Source organism: Schistocerca gregaria, chromosome 3, assembly GCF_023897955.1.
Source record: "Schistocerca gregaria isolate iqSchGreg1 chromosome 3, iqSchGreg1.2, whole genome shotgun sequence".
Classification (NCBI taxonomy): domain Eukaryota; kingdom Metazoa; phylum Arthropoda; class Insecta; order Orthoptera; family Acrididae; genus Schistocerca; species Schistocerca gregaria.
Window position 1 is genome coordinate 346626333 of NC_064922.1, and position 19350 is coordinate 346645682.

Below are 19350 nucleotides of genomic sequence, written 5' to 3' on the forward strand. Positions count from 1 at the left end.
AGAATCTGACTAGCAAACTCTTATGACTGCAGTTTCAAAGTAAGGTAAGCCAACTTCCTTTATCAAGTTTGTATCACTAAAAACAATGACGGATGAAGTAAAGCTGAGACAGAAATCACATGCAAAAATTATGAGGTAAAGCCGCAGTTAGCTGAAAATTAAAAAAAAAATGGATGTTCCATATTTGTTGATTTCTTTCAGCGAAAATTTAACATATATTAATACACTCTGACATAACAAATTATAAACAGCTTCATGCTTTTTCGTTACAAAAAGCTCTGGGAACATCATGGCAATCTAAACATAACAAAATAATGGGAATTATATGTTAATTTCTTACGACATAACTTAATCTTATTTTAAATAAAGTAATAAAATATTGCATCATATATATTCGTATTAAAATCATTTGTTGCAAGAGATTCTGCGCCTTACCTATTATGCAAAAAGGCCTCCTCAGGAATTTTAATCGTCCAATAGCGCCTTGGTACCTAGATCTACAACCGGAGGACCACAGCCTGAAAATAATTACGTCAAATATATTCGTCAGTTACGTAAAATACAGTGACAAATGAAATGAAATTGTAAATCGTAAGATTTTTCTTCATAAAAGTTAGCATATTATAGTTAAGAGAGCGCCAAAACGTAAATGTTCCAGAGAACGATGTTGACATTAATCCTCCTGTATCAAGAGCTTATTTTTATTTTCACCTTTATTGAAAATTTATTAACAATGCTGTTTTCGGAAAATCGATGAACTTTCCGAGTTCCTCTCTCGGTAAGACCCATTAACCACATATTTTACACATATTAAAACTTTTGGCAAAAAAATTATTATTAGGTTTGCTTTGAGTAAGTGGTGTTTCGTATATGTAGTGACGTGCTATATAAATACTTTTTTTTGATAGTTTAAAATAAATAAAGACTGTTGTTCGCAAGCAACTGAATCAATCCGGTGCTTACAGATAAGATTATTTTTATGTAAATTCATGTAAACGTATTTGTGTTTTCATCACAAAAGGGAATTGGCAGAGGCCATTTGGAAGTTTTCAGTCTTTCGGATCAAAGTAAAAATCGAAAAAGAGCACGTGATCTGTCGCATCTCACAGCTCTCGTGCAACCTGTGTCATCTGGTGATAAAATACCGCGCAAGGAAGATATACGTGAAGTGATCAAGAAATACACTTTATAATTTTTTTAGAAGCAAAGCAATAAGCTTATATGAAATTTGATTTGCTCTCCTTCAAAGTGCTGTCCTTGGGTAGCAATGCAGTTACCCCACAGTCATTTCTGGAAGGGCGCTCAGCTCCTCTTTCCTGGCCCTCTCAATGTCAGGAATGGCGTCAAAAAGTTTTCTTTTAACCACGGTTTTAATTTTTCGAAGAGACATAAGTCGCATGGTGCTAAATCTGATGAGTAAGGCGGAAGTGGAACACTTTCTCTGGCCAAAAACTCGCGAATCAAAAGTGAGGAGTAGCGTGGCGCATTGTCGCGATGCAAAATGGAGTGGTTGGCCCCTTTTTCTAGTCTGTTTATTCGAACACCATTTCGCAAAAGTATTCATACGTCCTTGTAAAATTCTGCGTTTACGCTGCTGTTCTTGAAACGAACTCTGATCGCACTATACCCTCAGTATGGACAAGATTTTGATACACGATTATGACTGATGCGCCATTCTAGGGTACGGAGATTCACTGGTTTTACATTAGGAACTGTGAATTTTTTTTAAAGGTCATATCTATAGATCCAACTTTCATCTCCAGTTGAAATTTGGACAGGACGTCCATATCTGAATGAAGACGATCGTTCAACTTCTGGCAAACTGACACACGATTTTCCTTCTATTCATTACTCAAAAAGTCTGGAAACAAATTTTTCACTCACTCGTTTCATTTGCAAGTTTCAATTAAAATGCTTGTACTGACCCGTTTGAGATGCTAAGTTCTTTGAGAAGGTGTCTAACTGTTAACCGCCTTTCTGAATGAATATTTTTTGCCACTTTCTGCACGTTTTTCTCTTTTTTCAGGTTAATAGACGTCGCTTCTCGTATTAAATCGCTCAAACAACTTATAAACATCGTCGCCATACACCGTTTTCGACATTTCCTGTGCTTCTTTCGACACTTTTTTGCATCTTGAAACTGAACGTAATGTTCACACGTTGCTCAGAATCCTTGAGCGACAGACGCTATAAAGACAACCTCACTCTAGCGTCGCTGGACGATGACTGACAATTCAGAACGTGCCCACCTTGACACTGCCTGTCTCTATGGATCAAGCTATTGGATAAATTGGACCACATGGTTTAGCGTCATCAGTTGCTTCTAAAAAAGTTCATGCACCGTATTTTTTGATCACATATCGTATTTGGCCAACTATGATAACCAGTGGTTGATTCTAACCGGTATTGGAAAACAATGTTGCTTGAGTGCAGCTTTGTCACTCGAAAACAGGTAATGGACTCCACACAATTTGTGTCACCACTGACCAGAGACTACATACAACAGTCACATTAGGGAATTAATGTCACATGCGTAGGAAGCTGTTAACCAAGCAACACAAACGGCTTCGTTTGAAGTGGTGTGGTGACAAATGTTGTCGCATGCCATTCTTCCAGTGCTTTGGAGAGGCATTGTGGTGTTCCTCCTAGCGTTATGGTGTGCGAAAGCATTGGACACAGCTTCAGGTCACATTTGGTAATGAATGAGGTACCTCTGACAGCGTAACAGTTCGTGACGGGCGCAGTATGTGCTGTTGTGTTACCTCTCATGCGACAGTGTCTTGATGCAGGACAGTGCTCGTCCACATACAGCACATGTCTCTATGAACTGTTTGCTGTCCCAGATAGAACACATGAGAGACTGGTCCGGAACTCACGCCATCCCAGTGCCAGTACACAGAGTATCAAAAAGCAGTTACAACAGTTGTGGGTCAGCTGGCCGCAGAAGAGTGTACAATGGCTTTATGACCTTTCACATCCGAATCAGTGCTTGCATTTAGCTCAGGGGGGCTAATAATTGGGGTCACAGTGCCAGGTTCTTTGTAGATTTGGCTCGATTTTGTAACTACTGAAATCAAGCCGTATACCATCTCAGCCAAAGAAGTTTCATTTCGTTTTCTCATTTCTGTTACGCTGTCAGAGGTACCTCATTCATTACCAAATGTGACCTGAAGCTGTGTCCAATGCTTTCGCACACCATAACGCTAGGAGGAACACCACAGTGCCTCTCCAAAGCACTGGAAGAATGGCATGCGACAACTTTTTTTGTCAGGCAGTGTAGGTTTAGTCTCTGTTTCCAGTTCGTTAGAACACATTCATCAGGTTCCTTTTACGCTACATATGTGAAATCCACTAGCTACTATAAAGATAGTATTTCAGCAAATATCTATCACTTGGCCAGGCTCTAAGCCATTATGCAAGATGATGTGTTTATCCATCATAATAAGCGCGATAAAATCTTCTGAAAACATGCCATACTGACATATTAAATTGTTTATTTGTTTAAGAGAGTAGACAGATTTAAAATGCGTTGAAAAACACTTCGTTACTTTACGAAATTTCAGGGTTTAAGAATAAATCGGTCAAAGTATACCGGTTTGGCTGAACTATTACTGCTTATACTTGGCTTTTGTCGGCAAACTAAGTGATGTATTAGGAATCCAAAGTTGGATAAACCACCTATTTAATAGAAATTAACATAGTTTTCATTTGTTAAGTTCGGTGGTGGCAGCCATTTTCAATTTATAGAAGTCGAAGGTATCAGTATTGTGTCTTCAGGAAAAATTAGGGAATGTTTTACACGTATCTTTCATTTGATTATTACAGGTATCATATCTTTGAGTAAAGGATTTTGTTATCTACTGTTAAATTTACTTATTATCATCGATTTCGTTTTGTATGTGTCAATCAATATTCTGTATTTATCTAGGAGATTAATGAATACTCCCCATATACAATTCATATCCATTTCTAAATGTGTTAAGTTTAAAAAATTATCTGTAAATGTAATGCGTTATATTTGTTTACCATTACATATACCTCTGGTGTAATTTTGTGTGGATCTGAGGGAGAGAAGAGGCAAATTTTTCTGTGCCTGTTTTTGATCTGACATTTTACTTAATGCAGTGAATGTCTGTAATATTACTCTAATGTCTGTTAATGTCGATTCCAATTTGGTTTCATTCTCCGGTCCGTCACTTCAAATAGACTGTCAAAAGGCTTTTCATTGTCACTTAACATTCTCCTGTTCTTAAACTGTCATCGTCAAATAATCTATTCTTCTTTAGCCTCTCCTGTTGATTCTCCTTTCTTAAATTCACATTAATATTTTACGTAAATACTAGTTAATCTTAGCCTTTACTCTCTCCTGAATAACGTCTTCTAGAATTTTTAAACAATGAGATGGAAAAGCACAAAATTTCTGTAATTAGAACTACAATTTGTATTTTTTCTTCACTATGGTACTTTTCCATCCTACAACTCTCCTTTTCCTTTATCTCAATTATTCTTTTCTAACTATGAAAGAATATTGTCTGTTCCCATTGCTGATGATCGTGTTGTTTCAAGAATTATTCTACTGTAACCTGATAATTATAGGTCCACTTTAGTCATTCTTTACTACTACTACTACTACTACCATTGTGTTTGTCTAATCTGAAATGTTTTTAAATATTTTCTCTATCACATTATATGTTTTGGGAAATAACCTGTTCAACGATCTGCCGCAGATTCATACTGGACCCTCTATGACCTTAATTATGTTGCTTCGAGCTGTGTTCTGATTTTCCATTTCTTTTCGCTAGGTGGTGTTCTATCTACAATGTATCTGTCATGCCTTTTTTCTTTGTGCAACGAAGTGTTATTTGCTTTTTTAATTTCTCTGCATCATAAAAAATGAGAACAAGTATTTCTTTGACATCTGTTGTTTGCTTGCATTGACGTTCTATATATTACTATACTCCCTGTGGCTTAGTAATATTTTCTTAATCGTTTCAATTTACATATTCCCGTATCTTGCTTATCTTCTCTGCCTCAGAACTAAATTCTTCAGTTATGTCTACAACTTTTTTCTCATCCCTCTTGGTCTCAGTTATATATTGTTGTTGTTTAAATCTAATATCGCACTTAGCTACAATTAGTAAGTTATTACTAACAGTCTCTAAATCTGTTAGAAAATACTAGATAAAATTTGGTTGTGTTTCTTCATGAATCAAAATATATTTCATATCAAGCATTTTCTTACAGTGCTTTGAAAGTATATATCTTTCTCTTGTTAACTTTGAATGAAGTGTTGGCAAATGACGTTCCACAGCGCTCACAAAATTCCGAAAGCCGTTCACTACTACCTTTTGATTCCTAATCCATATTTACACCGTCGCACTCTGATGGCCTCCTACACTAGTTAAAGAGTCCCATTATTTTCGTTGTTACTCAGCACTTTTTGACCACACATATCTTCGATTTTTTTCAATTTACTGCTTGGTGTTGAAGCATGTGTTTGCTTTACACATAGTTTTAGAAAGTCTCCAAGTTTGACATGAGTAATGGATCGTTGATGTGGTAAATATCATTCTATTCTTCTTCTATTTGTCCAAAAAGAGAATTGTTGCACGATGTACCCATTCATTTCTTCCATCAAAATTGATTCTGCAATACTATCATAGGCCTTTCTAAAGACCTTCTGATAAACCTATTATACAGTGTCCCAGGAGGCGTGGTCAATCTTCAGGAGTATGACACGAACGATTATTCGAAGCGAAATGGTCTGGTATACATGTACTCTAAAATTTATTCCATAAGAGCTCTGAATACTTATTCATCTTCGATACTGTCAATCGAATGTCTCTTACTGGAAGGTCTTTGCTTTCCATATTTTGGGAGGCTGTAGCATGGATTAAATCAACAAAAAATTGTCTGGTAAATATTGGCTCAAAAATGCAATTGTTCAATAAAAGAGGCGTGTTTCACAATAACGAAGGTGAACAAGTCCTCATAGCTCTTCCGGTACACATTTTAGAGCCCATGTTTACCAAACAATTCTTTCTTGATTTGGTCCATGCTACATCCACCTACAATATGGAAAGCAAAGAGTTTACAGCAAAAGATATTTGTTTGGCAGTATCGAATATGAAAAAGCGCTCATATTTCTGAAGGTACCCATTTTAGAGCCCATGTTTACTTGACTTTTTTGCTTCTAATGATTGTTCCTGTCATATCCCTGAATACTGAGCATGTCTCCTGTGACACCCTATATGGTTAAGTGTGTCTCATAATTCCTTTTCAATTTTTAGTGATTCTTTCCTATTTTATATTATAATTTTAAATTTTTTGCTGCTTTTAGAGTTCATTTTGCTGATTGGTACCATGAGAAGCCTCTATAGTACATTTTCCCAGGCATATCCTGGTCCCATGATCAGTTGTCTAATTTACATCTGTCCCTTTATTCATGACATTAATTATTATTTCTAAATTACTTAGTGTTCTCATGGACTATCAGAATAACAGTATTTTACAGAGTAGCATTGTTGTGTAATGTTACAAAAATCTCTTCAGGAACTTCAGTGTTACATCTCAACAAATGAACGAGAATAAGATCCCTCCTGATTAGTTGAAATAATGAGTTTAATATTAATGTACGCTGATGCTTCCTTACATTAACTACAGGCTGAATAGCGGCGCTACAGTTAAGAGGTACCGCTAGGTGCATAAGTTTATAAAGTTTGTCTCAGTAAAGGTAAGACACCATAGATATACAGTACGCAGAATGGGAGTAGTAATTATAAATAGCAATTCCATTCCATTGACGTACTCCTGCTTTCGTTTAGGGGAGTGAAAACCTGATGTCTCCACACGGGTTAACGACTTGTAGGCTGCCTTAAAAGCTGAAAGCCTGGCGTATCACTGAAACAAACAGTAAACTATGTAGATAACGAACGTCTGGTAATGTCTGAGATTTGCGTTAACAAAATTTATCAGTTACATTTAGGATGAACTAAGTTCTGGTGCAACTGTGTGCTTCTATGTTTTCTATATCACTGTAAAGGAGATATTAAGATAAATGTACTGTTGAATGCCTAGCACTTAGCGCAATGGGTCGATTGCGCTGAACTCATTTTCGTCTTTAGTTTTGCCTTGCCGAGCAGCAGAATCTGCAGCCCTTCCCACGCTACAACGAAATCGCTTGTGCTACATCCTTTGTCGCACTGAAGGAATTCATACAGCGGGAAAACGAATGTTAGAGAACATTTCTCGCACTGTCTCTGACGTTCGTTTATATAGGTACTACCTTGTTGCCATTTAGGCAGTGTGATAAAATTACTGTCGTGTTCGTACATAGCGAACATAAAAAATGGAAACAGAAACAAAATAAGAAATCAAAAAAGATAGCTCAAGTGAAAGAAAGATACCTGAATTACCGATAGACAATATTAAGAAACTCATATTACTCATTGAAGGCAGAAAAATGTGTTGATTTGATGCGAGTATTTTCGTTGAATTAATACGAGGACACCGCACACTTTTGTCAAATAAGATATGTGTACATTCTATTGCCCGTTTCCTGTTCACTTCAGTTTTCTCTTTCAGCAGTTTCATTTGGTGGCTGTGGAATGCTGCGCCTCATCCGACGATATTGGAAATGAAACATAGTATGCAAGTTAATCTTACGAGAAGTAGTGAATAATTATGACACAATACAAGTGTAAAGTAACCTTGTCATGAAAAGATCGTTTAACACATCAGGATGATTATCTCAATCCAATTAATTGTCCTTTTCCAATGATCGGTAACGAAAGGTACATACTGTGTGTTTTTCGAGTCGCCCTGACAACACTGTGAAACACCGTTCTCACCTATTACCTGTACACGAGAGCGGCAACACAGCTGTAGATCTATCTTCTCGGAAAAATTCAAAATCAGTGCTCCATTTGACTGTCTGTGTCTAGATTTTCTGTAGTTTTCCTCCGTCATTTTAATCTAGTGTCAAAACAGGTCTCGCAATATGTCTACGGATTTTCATTAATGAAGTTCCCTTAAAAACTGACACCTCTTCGCCCTCTTTCCCCAAGTAAAGAGAAAACAACCAAAAAAAGGGTAACAGAAATGTTGACGTCATCATTTGTTTTCCATACTTGTGATCGCACTTGAGGCTGTTCTCTATATGCTAGAACGCATATTGCAGTGCTGACCTGTTTTCCTTCGTATAACGCGAGCAAGCGTGCTGGTGACATGTGTGAACGTTACGTGACTACGAGCGCCCTTGATGTTTCCGCATTGCGCCGTAGTTATGTATAGGTCCCTCGCATGTTACACAACACGTAAAGCAATTACTGCAACTGCAAGAGCGGCTGTAGCTTTAATGTGTGTTCCTACAATGGGCTTTTATTAATCGGATGACTATGGTTGTACATCTTCCACCAGTCAGCAACTTTTTCAACGGGACTGTTTCTAAAAAACTGGAGTGCATGTTGCAGTCCGAAGTAAAACCACAAAACTAGTGCTAAGCTTAATTAAAAGTAATAGTACTGAATTGAAGTATCCTCTTACAATGCTAATGCCTCTTCATGAAAATTTTGACCAAACTTTTCCTTAGTGTTTGTGATGTGAAGTGGTTATAAACACACGAAGTTTTTGTGCCAACATAAAATTGCATGGTTATTTCGTAATTCTTAAACTAAATTCACTTAAATGGGAGCGCAATTGGGTGAAAAACTTTATTTTATTGGCTTCCAATGTGCAGCACGGATAGGAATACAAAATGAAAAGGAAAGAGTAAAGCCGATAAGCTATGGAAATATGCAATTGATTTAGATTGTTATGAAAAAATGAAAACCGAATACATTTTGAAAGTATGTGACATAGCAAGTCTGAAAGTGCACGCCTTCACGAGCCACTGAAAATCTATATACTGCCTAAGTGAATGAACACAATTTAATGTGGAGTTGGCAACTCTTTATGGATAAAATTCTGTAATTTACAGCTGGTAAACTTAAAATTCTCCGTTGCTATGGCGAAGTATTTTCAGTTTAGCCATTCTTTCGCACAGGCTTTCTGTATACTCTTTTCGTAACATTTTGTAGATCTCTTCTGTACACTTGTAACCCTTAAAACTTAACTTAATCAACCCTCATAAAATATTAAAAACTTCATGTTGCACCACATTTCACATTCCCTCCGTTTCTAGACTTTCACATCTTCTACTGTGAAAGCTAACCCAGTGAATAGACATCTGCTCATTAAATGTTGTTATCTACGATACTGTTTCCCAAATGGGATCAGGGTTACGTGTCCTTTGACTTTGAAAGTTAAAACTGAGATAGTGTTAAGTCCCTGTATTGCTTGACACTTTGAGTCTATTGTTGTCGTTACTGTCGTGGATTTTAAGTCGGACACTAGTTTTATACAGCTCTCAGTGCTAGTCTACCCTTCTTCAGGTCTCTTCCTCTCCACATGCATACTACGTCTTACATCCATTTCAACCTGCAAACCACAGCCAAACTCGCCCCTTCCACCCTGTCCCTTCTCAATCTTCTCTTCATTACCAAATTAATTATTCCTTGATATCTTTCGATATTTCCTGTCGACCGATCCCTTCTTTTAGTCAATTTGTCTCATGAAGAGCTTTTCTCGTCAGTTCGATTCAGTACCTCCTAATTAGTGACTCAAGTTTCAAGTCACTTATTGTAGACGTTCCACAGATACGTAAGGGTCCATTTCCAACAAATAACTCAGAAAAGACTATCCAACATTTAAATTTATGTTCGAGGTTATCATATCTCTCATTTTCAGAAATGATTTTCTAGATACTGCGAGACTGCCTTTTACATGCTCTCTGTCCCGGTAAATGTCAGTTTTTTTGTGTCCCAGAAAGCAGAACTCATCCACTGGTCTTAGTATTACTTTTATTTACCGAGTTCTTTCACTGTCGCCTGTTTTACTTCAACGAAATTTCATTACCTCTACTTCACTTTTGTAGATGTTCCTCTTACAACCACAATCACAAAACGCTATGCACTCCTTTCAACTTATGTTATAAGTCTTTTGGCGTCCCTTCCAGAATGACAATGTGTTCATCGTATTGGAAAAATTTTATTTTGGTTATTAATTACATACTTCTGTAGTCAATGCTGAATGTCATGTCTAATAAATGTAATTTAAAGAACAGTTTATAACTTAAAAAGATCAGCTGATAGATTTAAAGTAAGCCATAACATTAAAGTTGTTACGTCATCAATTCTAGAAAGAAGAAGGAAAAACACAATGAAATAGGTTTGTCTTTTGAGAACGTTTTTGAAAACATTAATTGTCATGCGCAAATAGTACAGAAAAGAAGTAAGCCAAACATGTAGAGACGATCCTTAGAATGAATCTCTTTCTCTGTTATAATCAAATGCTATTATAATAATCACAATAATCAGGACGTAAATTTCTGTGAAGTCATGAATTTCAGGACTTATTTTCTAAGGAAATACACGTATAGAGACGTGCATCTGGAACGCTTTATTTCCATCTCCTAACCTACACATCAATTATGGAAATTCACGGGAATAGAATATACCAGGAAATCACTTGCAACTCATTCTTCCACGTGATACTCAAAATTCTACCTTGTTTAAGTAGAAATTCTAAATAAGAGATTCCATGGCATTTGGATAAGAAGAGGTGAAGAAATTTCCTGGCCTCTGCTATATCCGGGCATAAACTCACTAATCATTTTTCTGTTCTTTTTTCTCTTTTTCTGGTGGTGGGGAGAGGGGGGAGAGAGACTTTAAATCTCTTGTACATCAAAAAAGCAGACTGTCATCAAACACGCTTTGCGGAAGACTGCGAAAAATACACACTACTCCAGATCTCTGGTCTTACGACCTTTGTCTGTTATAATAACCATTCTTTAACGTGATGACAGAAATGAAATGTAATGTAATCAATATACTCACCTCAGGCAAAATTCTATACTAAACCAAATTACGACTACGAACTCCATGTAGAAAAGGATGGCTCTGGCGTCTTCTTCGTACTCTTGTATCGTAGAGAAAACGCTCAAGGCGAGGCACGTGAAGACCATGCAGAAACTGAAACAAACAGGAAAAACGGAAACTGACACACCGGAATCATGCATCAGAGAGAGAGACACGAAATTTCATAGCTCATTATTGTTATTTTAAGACTAAATGAAGGAGTAATGGAGTAAAGCGTCTATCACGGAAGTCACGTATGCGGATAAGATTGGAAAGTTAGTTTAAACTGTATAATTATTTTTATAGCTTCTTCATAGTATATCAGGGGGAGAAGATTGTATGTATACAAGGTGTTCCAAAAGGTACCTTGTAACTTCAGTGTGTTACAGCACCCGAACTGTTTATGATATTCACTCCATGTTTAGCTGATGTGACAAACAAATTCAGAAAGTTCTGTTTGTGTGTGTTCCAGGTTGCCGTGAGTGCAGGATAATGATAACAGTTGAAGAAAAGTCTCAGTGTGTGGAGTGGTTTATTCAGACCAAATCGGACATGCAGGTTCAAAGGAACTTCGAAACATGGTATAGGAAGCAACCACCCTCGTGGGCGTCGAAGCGCCGGTGGCATAGAAATTTTATGCAGACAGGAACAGTTGGTGTGAGGCATCATACTGGACGGCCTGGAACAAATGAAGCCGACACACAACGGATACTGTTGGTTTTTCAACTTTCACCATGGATATCTTTTCGGAGGGCGTCACAGGGGCAACAGATCTTTAGGGCGACCGTGCACTGGATCCTTCGGAAATGTTTACAGATGTGTCCATACCGATTAAACCGGTGCACGCATTGAAAGCAGATGACACGCCACAAAGTGTACGTTCGGTTGTGGACATTCTTCACTGTTTAGAGGAGAACAGGAATTTTCTAAACAACCTAGCATTTTCCGACTAAACGACATTAAACGTGTGTGGTAAGGCAAGCAAATATAATGATCGTATCGGGCCACAAGCTACAAGCATACTGTGAGGGATGAGGTTATGTTTTTTTGACGGCTGGAAAGTGATTGTGTGGTGGTGTTTGATGGTTGATACCGCAGTGGCACAATCGTTTTCCTCAGAAAAAAAAAACAGTTAAGTCGTACAGTTACCTTGTTATACATGAGCTGTTTGTGTTATCATAGTTGGTTGACCACCAAGACGCAGTCGTTTTCGAACATGCACCGGTACGTGAGATCTTCTGGACAAAATGTTTCCACATCGATTGATTGGCTGAAGTGGTCCAGTTCTCTGGCCTCCTAGCTCGTCTGATATTACTCCGAAAGATTTCTTTCCGTGGTGTATGTCAAGGACAGTATCTACCTAACGCCTGCCAGCCAGATTGATTTAAAGAACCGAATCGTTACTTCCAATGCCACAGGTGATGCGAGTATTTTGCGCCGAGTGTGGAAAGACCTTGAATGCTGACAGGCTCTTGTGCGCGCCGTCAGAGGTATTGATTTTGAAACTGACTGAATTCGAAACAAACTTTGCGAGATAGTGAGTACATAAGCCAAACAAGGTGTTAATAACTCAACTAGTTTGGATGCTATAACACATTAAAGTTGTACCGTACATTTTGAGGCACCCTGTTTATGTATGCAGTTTTCGCTTAACCTGAGGCATCTAAGTATCTCTAAAACGACGCACATTACGAAAAAAAAGACATTGAAGGTGAAAAGTTAACATTATGGAGAGACATCCGTGTGTACTACAACTGGACAACTCCTAGACACCCCTCATGCGTGGGTGCGGTCAACTTTATATTTTAAAAAGGGGTTCTCCTACTTTTAACGCATATTCGGATTGTACGCCAAAAAATAATTACTGTTTACTCAAACCATTGTTTTGCCATTGAGGTAGATGAGGCTGTAATTCACAAATATCAAGTGTGCATGTTTCCAATTAAGAACCGGTGCATTTGAGTCTATATTTCATTCACGATCCAAATGTAAACCTTTGTGTTCTAACTGTCGATATTTCTGTTCGAAATTTACCTTAGTGTTCCAAACTTGATTGTACAGTACAATATGGTGAGCTGTTTCAGTGTCTGATTAGAAACTACGTTTAGCGTGAATCAGGACCAACGACGTGGACGTAATAGTTCCCTGTTCCCATCGAGATGCAAGATTTCGATGAGTCGCCTTGCTACGGGCCACTGGGGTGCTTGATGTTGATGAGCCTCTTGCCTCTCACCACCGGGTTCTTGATCTCGGCGAGTATCCATAGCAGGTGCGACTGCCACTGTCACTCCATGGATACTTTACCTTATTACAATAGTCTAGTTTTGTATTGCACCGGTAACCGCATAGCGGCCAGCAATAGAGTTACGGCGGTTGGATGCAAATGCACATCAAAATCAGTAAATCTGATAGCAATGTTCAAGGGCGGCCATCGAAAGCAAGTATTCCTATGGTTTCGGGACACACCACAGTCAAAACTGTAAGGAACAAAGGACTACGTCACCATATAAGTAGCTTTTTTGGCAGAAATGCCAATGTCTCGCCATATTATTTGTACTTTACGTACAAGCTCAGCGACCGCTGCTTCGTTGCCTAGACTGTATGGTCTGAACATGCCTTTTGCGTTCTTGTGGTGTTTTTGTATCTAAACGAGAAGCGCAATTACAATTTTCATAGATTTAGCTTTAATATTTTCTTATATAACGAAATATTTCCATTAAAACTTTCAACCCCCATTTCACCCTCGTAGGGTTTGAATTCGAAAATACAGTGAAACACTTTTTTTTAATTCATAACAAAGAAGCAAAATATAAATTTTCATGGATTTAGCTTTGAAAATGCTTTCATTATGGAAGTTTTCATGCTCTATTTCACTCCCTTAGTGGTAGAATTCCCAGAAACACTGAAATACGTATATTTTTATTTGCAACCGAGAAGTCAAGTACTTGTTTTCATAGATATAGCTTTAGAAATACTTTAGTAGTTCTTTAGGAGGAATTATCTTCGAAAAAACTTTCACCCACTATTTCACCCTCACAGTGGTTGTATTGACAAAAACGCTGAAACACGATATCTTTTCTTCATTAAAATTTCCGGGTTGATAGGCCGTGGTCGATTAAACTCTTCCTAAACGTTTCGTCTCCAACTGCGGGAGATGAAACGTTAGGGGAGAGTTTCATACATCGACCACGGCCTATCAGCCTGGAAGGTTTAAATGAAGACAGTACCCGCCATGGAAGCCTACAATGCATAAACGATACCTCTTTATTTCTGATCGAGAAACCAAATACCAATTTTCGTAGGTCTAGCTTCTAAACCAGTTTTTCGAAGCTTTTCGTAAATCACATGTAACGGCAGAGAAGAACACAAAAACCACGAGGCACCATTGTTTGTTTTCGTATATCAGAAAAAGAGATTCACTGCAACTAGTGCCGCCCATTTGATACAAAAGATTTACGAGGGGTAGTCACAAAAATTTTGATATAAGGGGCGATCAAAACATTTCCGTTTGAAGGCCGTACAGACAAGCATCGATATGTCAATCAGGCAAAATCGCGGTGAGCACCGAGACAATGATCCCATTGACTATTGCTATTTACGTTACTTGATACTGTAATTCTATTTTGCTTATAGGAATCGAGACAGTATACGTTATCAAGACATGTAACGGTAGTTTGGCATGAACACCACAAGGATTATCAAGCGTTTTTGAGAACTGGTTCTCAGTATCACTTAGTATCATATACTGAAGAAGGGAAGCTAATGGGCATTACGTGCAACAGGTTACTGATGTTCAAGCGCTATTAACTTTGACATCATGTTCTTTTATCAGATTAATTATTGGGAAATACTGTCACTGAAATGGTTTTCAATTAGACATATTCTCAAGGAGCATTCACTTCTTTATTCTAGCTAGAATACATACTAAACCTACGGTCCCTAAATCTAGTACAGTTTGAATAGTTGTAGCCATTACTTATTAAATCATACTATTATGAAATTGATAGCTGTACTCTATGAGTACTGTTATAGTAATATGGAATGAAAAGCTGCCGCAGCAATACCAACGGACCCAGAAACTATTCTCACACTAGACAGGTATCAAGACTGATCGGTTCTTGCCCAGACGCAATGAGCAAAACACTGTTAGATACAAACACATCAGATATAAATTTTATATCCAGTGTTTGCTGTAAATATTCCTACAATTTTACTAGCCAGTAACTTCTCTTGCTGATCACAGGTTTCCAAAAGTAATTTTAATACTGTACTAAGATTTCAGTAAGAGTAACGTTCATGCAAAACACTTTAGATCTTTTCTTGGCAATTACACTTTAGTGAAACTTTATTACTCTATGAAAAACACGTGGAGTACTTTAGTAACAAGACTCACTGAATGGTAAAGAAATTTACTACTCCATTGAACGTTACTAAAGAAATTAATTTCTTTCCTGTTCAATAAAAGAAGATACTCGGGAGCAGCACTTGGAAAAAGACCATGTGTAGGTAAAGTATGCGCTCAAAAGTATCCGGATGCCGGGCTGAAAAAGACTTACAAATTCGTGGCTTTTGTTCTGTACGTGACCCTTCACGTTTCCACTTCACTATCACATCGGAAAGAGTGGCCTTAGGGACGTTTAAGAGTGTGTAAATCTCGTGTACAGAAGCCTGACACAAGTGACAGCCAACCACCTGACCACGTTCGAAGTCCGATAGTTCTGAGGAGCGCTCCATTCTGCTCTCTCACGATGTCTAATGACTACTGAGGTCGTTGATAAGGAGTACCTGGCAGTAGATGGCAGCACAATGCACCTAATATGAAAAACGTATGTTTCTGGGGGTGTCCGGATACTTTTGATCACATGGTGTAAATGACTAGCAATGAAATGTAGATGCCCGACGCAGTTCGAATAACACAAACTTTTATTCCATAAGGTACCACCTAAATGGACCATGCACTTACACAGTGCTCCACTGATTATTTGAGAGAAAGTTGTTGACTATTGTGATCTTCTGTGGCTACTGAAAAGGCGGTAAATTCACCACGACTTTTGAAGTATAAAATAATCCATAAGTTCTCTTTTTAACGTATGATTTTCGTTGTTCAGCGCTAAGCAATATGTATGCCACGAAAAATAAGGATAATTATTCCTCTGAGGCCTCTTTCAGCACACAATATGGGAAAGTTAGCATGCTAGTACCAACTAACTCATGCAACCAAGGACTCTTGCAGTTCGTGCACGAAATCGACCTTTAGTGATCCCGCCAAGCTATCCCGTTACGGAGGGACTAGCCACCGGGTTTCACATAGTTAGAGTCCTAAGTGCCTTATGCGTGAAACAGATGTACATTAATAGTTTTAACTTAATAATACTTTTGCACAACGTTGTTTTGAAGTTAGGTACATACATTTACCATAGTGACGTAAATGGACATACATTATTAACAAAACATTTATATATACATGCTACATCAAAGAACGTGGCGATACAGAAAGAAAATTAAACATAAGCAGACGAAGGAGTTTTATAAGTGTACGTGGAATGAATAAAACACTCATGCTCATAAATTAAGGATAATGCCTCTCTGGTGGCGCTTTGCGTGTTTAAATCACCTCGGGGTATGACCATGCGGTGCATTTGATCTGCGGTCGTCACACTGTAACGCTGGCAGCAGTCCACATACTCAGAGGTGTGTTGGTGCATGTTCGACTACGGTGCAGCGAGTAAGTCTGCACACGTTTTCAGACCTTCTAATGGTGACTGTGTGTTGAAGAACACATATTGATGACGTTATGAGGCGTCGAATACTAGGGCGACTGGAGGCTGGTCAAACACAGCAGGTCGTAGCACGGGCCCTCCGTGTGTCACAAAGTGTGATCTGAAGATTATGGCAACGATTCCAGCAGACAGAAAACGTGCCCAGGCGCTAAGTACGGGACGTCCATAGTGTACAACACCGCAAGAAGACCGGTATCTCACCATCAGTGCCCGCAGACGGCCACGGAGTACTGCAGCAAGCCTTGCTCGGGAGCTTACCGCAGCCACTGGAATAGTTGTCTCCAGACACAGAGTCTACAGAAGACTGAACAGACATGGTTTCTTCACCCGGGAACCTGCAAGATGCAATCCACTGACCCCTGGTCACAGGAGAGCCCGTAAAGCCTGCTGTCAAGAACACAGTACAAGGTAATTGGAACAGTGGTCCTAGGTTATGTTCACGGACGAGTTCTGTATAGTTTGAACAGTGATTCTCGCCGTGTTTTCATCTGGTGTGAACCCGGAACCAGATACCGATCCCTAAATGTTCTTGAAAGGGACCTGACCTGTATGAAGGTCGTGGTTTGATGGTGTTGTGTGGGATTATAATTGGTGCACGTACACCCCTGCATGTCTTTAACAGAGGAACTGTAAGAGGTCAGGTGTATCGGGACGTCATTTTGCACCGTATGTCAGCCTTTTCAGGGATGCAGTGGGTCCCACTTTCCTCCTGCTGGATGATAACGCACGGCCCCACAGAGCTGCCATCGTGGAGGAGTACTTCGAAACAGAAGATATCAGGCGACTGGAATGGCCTGCCTGTTCTCCAGACATAAACCCCATCGAGCACGTCTGGGATGCTTACGGTCGACGTATCGCTGCACGTCTTCAAATCCCTAGGACACTTCAGGAGCTCCGACAGGCACTGGTGCATGAATGGGAGGCTATACCCCAGCAGCTGCTTGACCACCTAATCCAAAGTATGCGAATCCATTGTGCGGCCTGTGTCGGGATACATGAGCAGGAAACAGTGGCGTTTTGTAGCACATGTCTTTCGGGACGGTTTTCTCAACTTATCACCAATACCGTGGACTTACAGATCTGTGTCGTGTCTGTTCCTTATGTGCCTATGCTATTAGCACCAGTTTTGCGTAGTGCCACGTTCTATGGCACAACATACTGCAATTATCCTTAATTTATGAGCATGAGTTTACGTATGGTGATAGGTAATGTTTTCCAGGCATTCGCCATCCGCAAGTCCTTCCATCGGACTGCCACACGGTAATTCGTGATTCATCACTCTAAACCATTCGTTTACTGTCATCCACTGTCCAGCGTCCGCTTAACAGTGACTGGAGGAATGTGTGTGGCTTTTGGGGGTCTGCTCCACCATTGTACCCCGTTCCTTTTAACTCCTTACGCACAGTGATTATGCCAGCTGGACTTCTGGTAACGCTTTCATACTCACGAGTGATCCCTTCCACTGATTTCATGCAATTTTTTACAACAATCCTCCACAGTGTTCGAGTGTCCCTGTCCGTCAATCCATGAGGTTTGCCTGGTGTTGGTTTACTATGGTTGTTTCTTCACCTTTCCACTTCAACATCACATAACTGACTGTGGATCTGGGTGGGTTTTAAAGGTGTTGAAATGTCCTTCATGTATTTATTACTTAGGTGGTATTATATGACTTGCCCATCCATGTTCGAAGCCACAGAGATTTCCTCACTGACACACTCTACTTTTACTCTCCTTTACTGATAACACAGTGCTCTTTCCACCTCTTTTTATACTTGCAAGTCTGCCTCTCGTGAGGTCTAGTAGTTAACTGCGCATTCGGGCAAGGGTCTCGGGTGACTTCTGATCAGATATTGTACTTGCCGGCAGTGCGGGATGGAACAGTGGTAAGACACTGAGCTGCTTGTATTAAAAATGATGGTGGTTTAAATTCCTTTTCGGCTATCCAGATTTAGGTTTTTCATGGCTTCTCTACAACGAGACGTCCGATTTTTTTTCTATTCTTCCACGATCGAAGTGTTCCGCATCCAGCGACTTTGTCGTCAACGGTATTTAAAAACCTACCTACCCTCTTTCGTTTGCGACAGTCATCTGAAGTGGTTTAGGCAAAGATCTGCCAGTGCGGCTCGATGAAAATGTGGGTTTCTTTTCTCTTGGATACAAAACGTGTACTGATGGTATAAGGCAGGAGCTTACTATAAAAGATAAAATATCATTGCAAATTGCAAGATCTGTATAAAAAGAACGATTTACAAACCACAAATAGGTGGTTCAGAAATGGTTAAATGGCTCTAAGCAATATGGGACTTAACATCTGAGGTCATCAGTCCCCTAGACTTACAACTACTTAAACCTAACTAGCCTAAGGACATCACACACATTCATGCCCGAGGCAGGATTCCAACCTGCTTTCGCACTAGCAGCGCTGTTCCAGACTGAAACGCCTAGAACCTTTTGGCCACAGCGGCCGGCTAAATAAGTGGTTAAAAGTGCTTAACAAGAGCACTAAGATGTTTACACGTGTTTCAATTATCGATGTGAAATGTAAAGCAACACGAATTTTGCAGTGTAAGTTTTTCTTGATGTAAACTAGAATATAGGACGATTCTGTCGACGAC

The 19350-nt window shown here is 39.1% G+C and overlaps 1 protein-coding gene across 1 annotated transcript in view; it reads right to left on the minus strand.

Moving 5' to 3' along the window:
- The window catches only part of LOC126354187 (potassium voltage-gated channel subfamily KQT member 4), a 969743-nt gene that overhangs the window by 515074 nt on the left and 435319 nt on the right, over positions 1 to 19350 (minus strand). Inside the window, exons 2-3 of the mRNA XM_050003638.1 lie at positions 10935 to 11069; positions 436 to 518 (exon numbers count right to left, since the gene is read on the minus strand). Coding sequence (XP_049859595.1) covers positions 436 to 518; positions 10935 to 11069 — 218 coding nt within the window. The remainder of the gene's footprint in view (positions 1 to 435; positions 519 to 10934; positions 11070 to 19350) is intronic.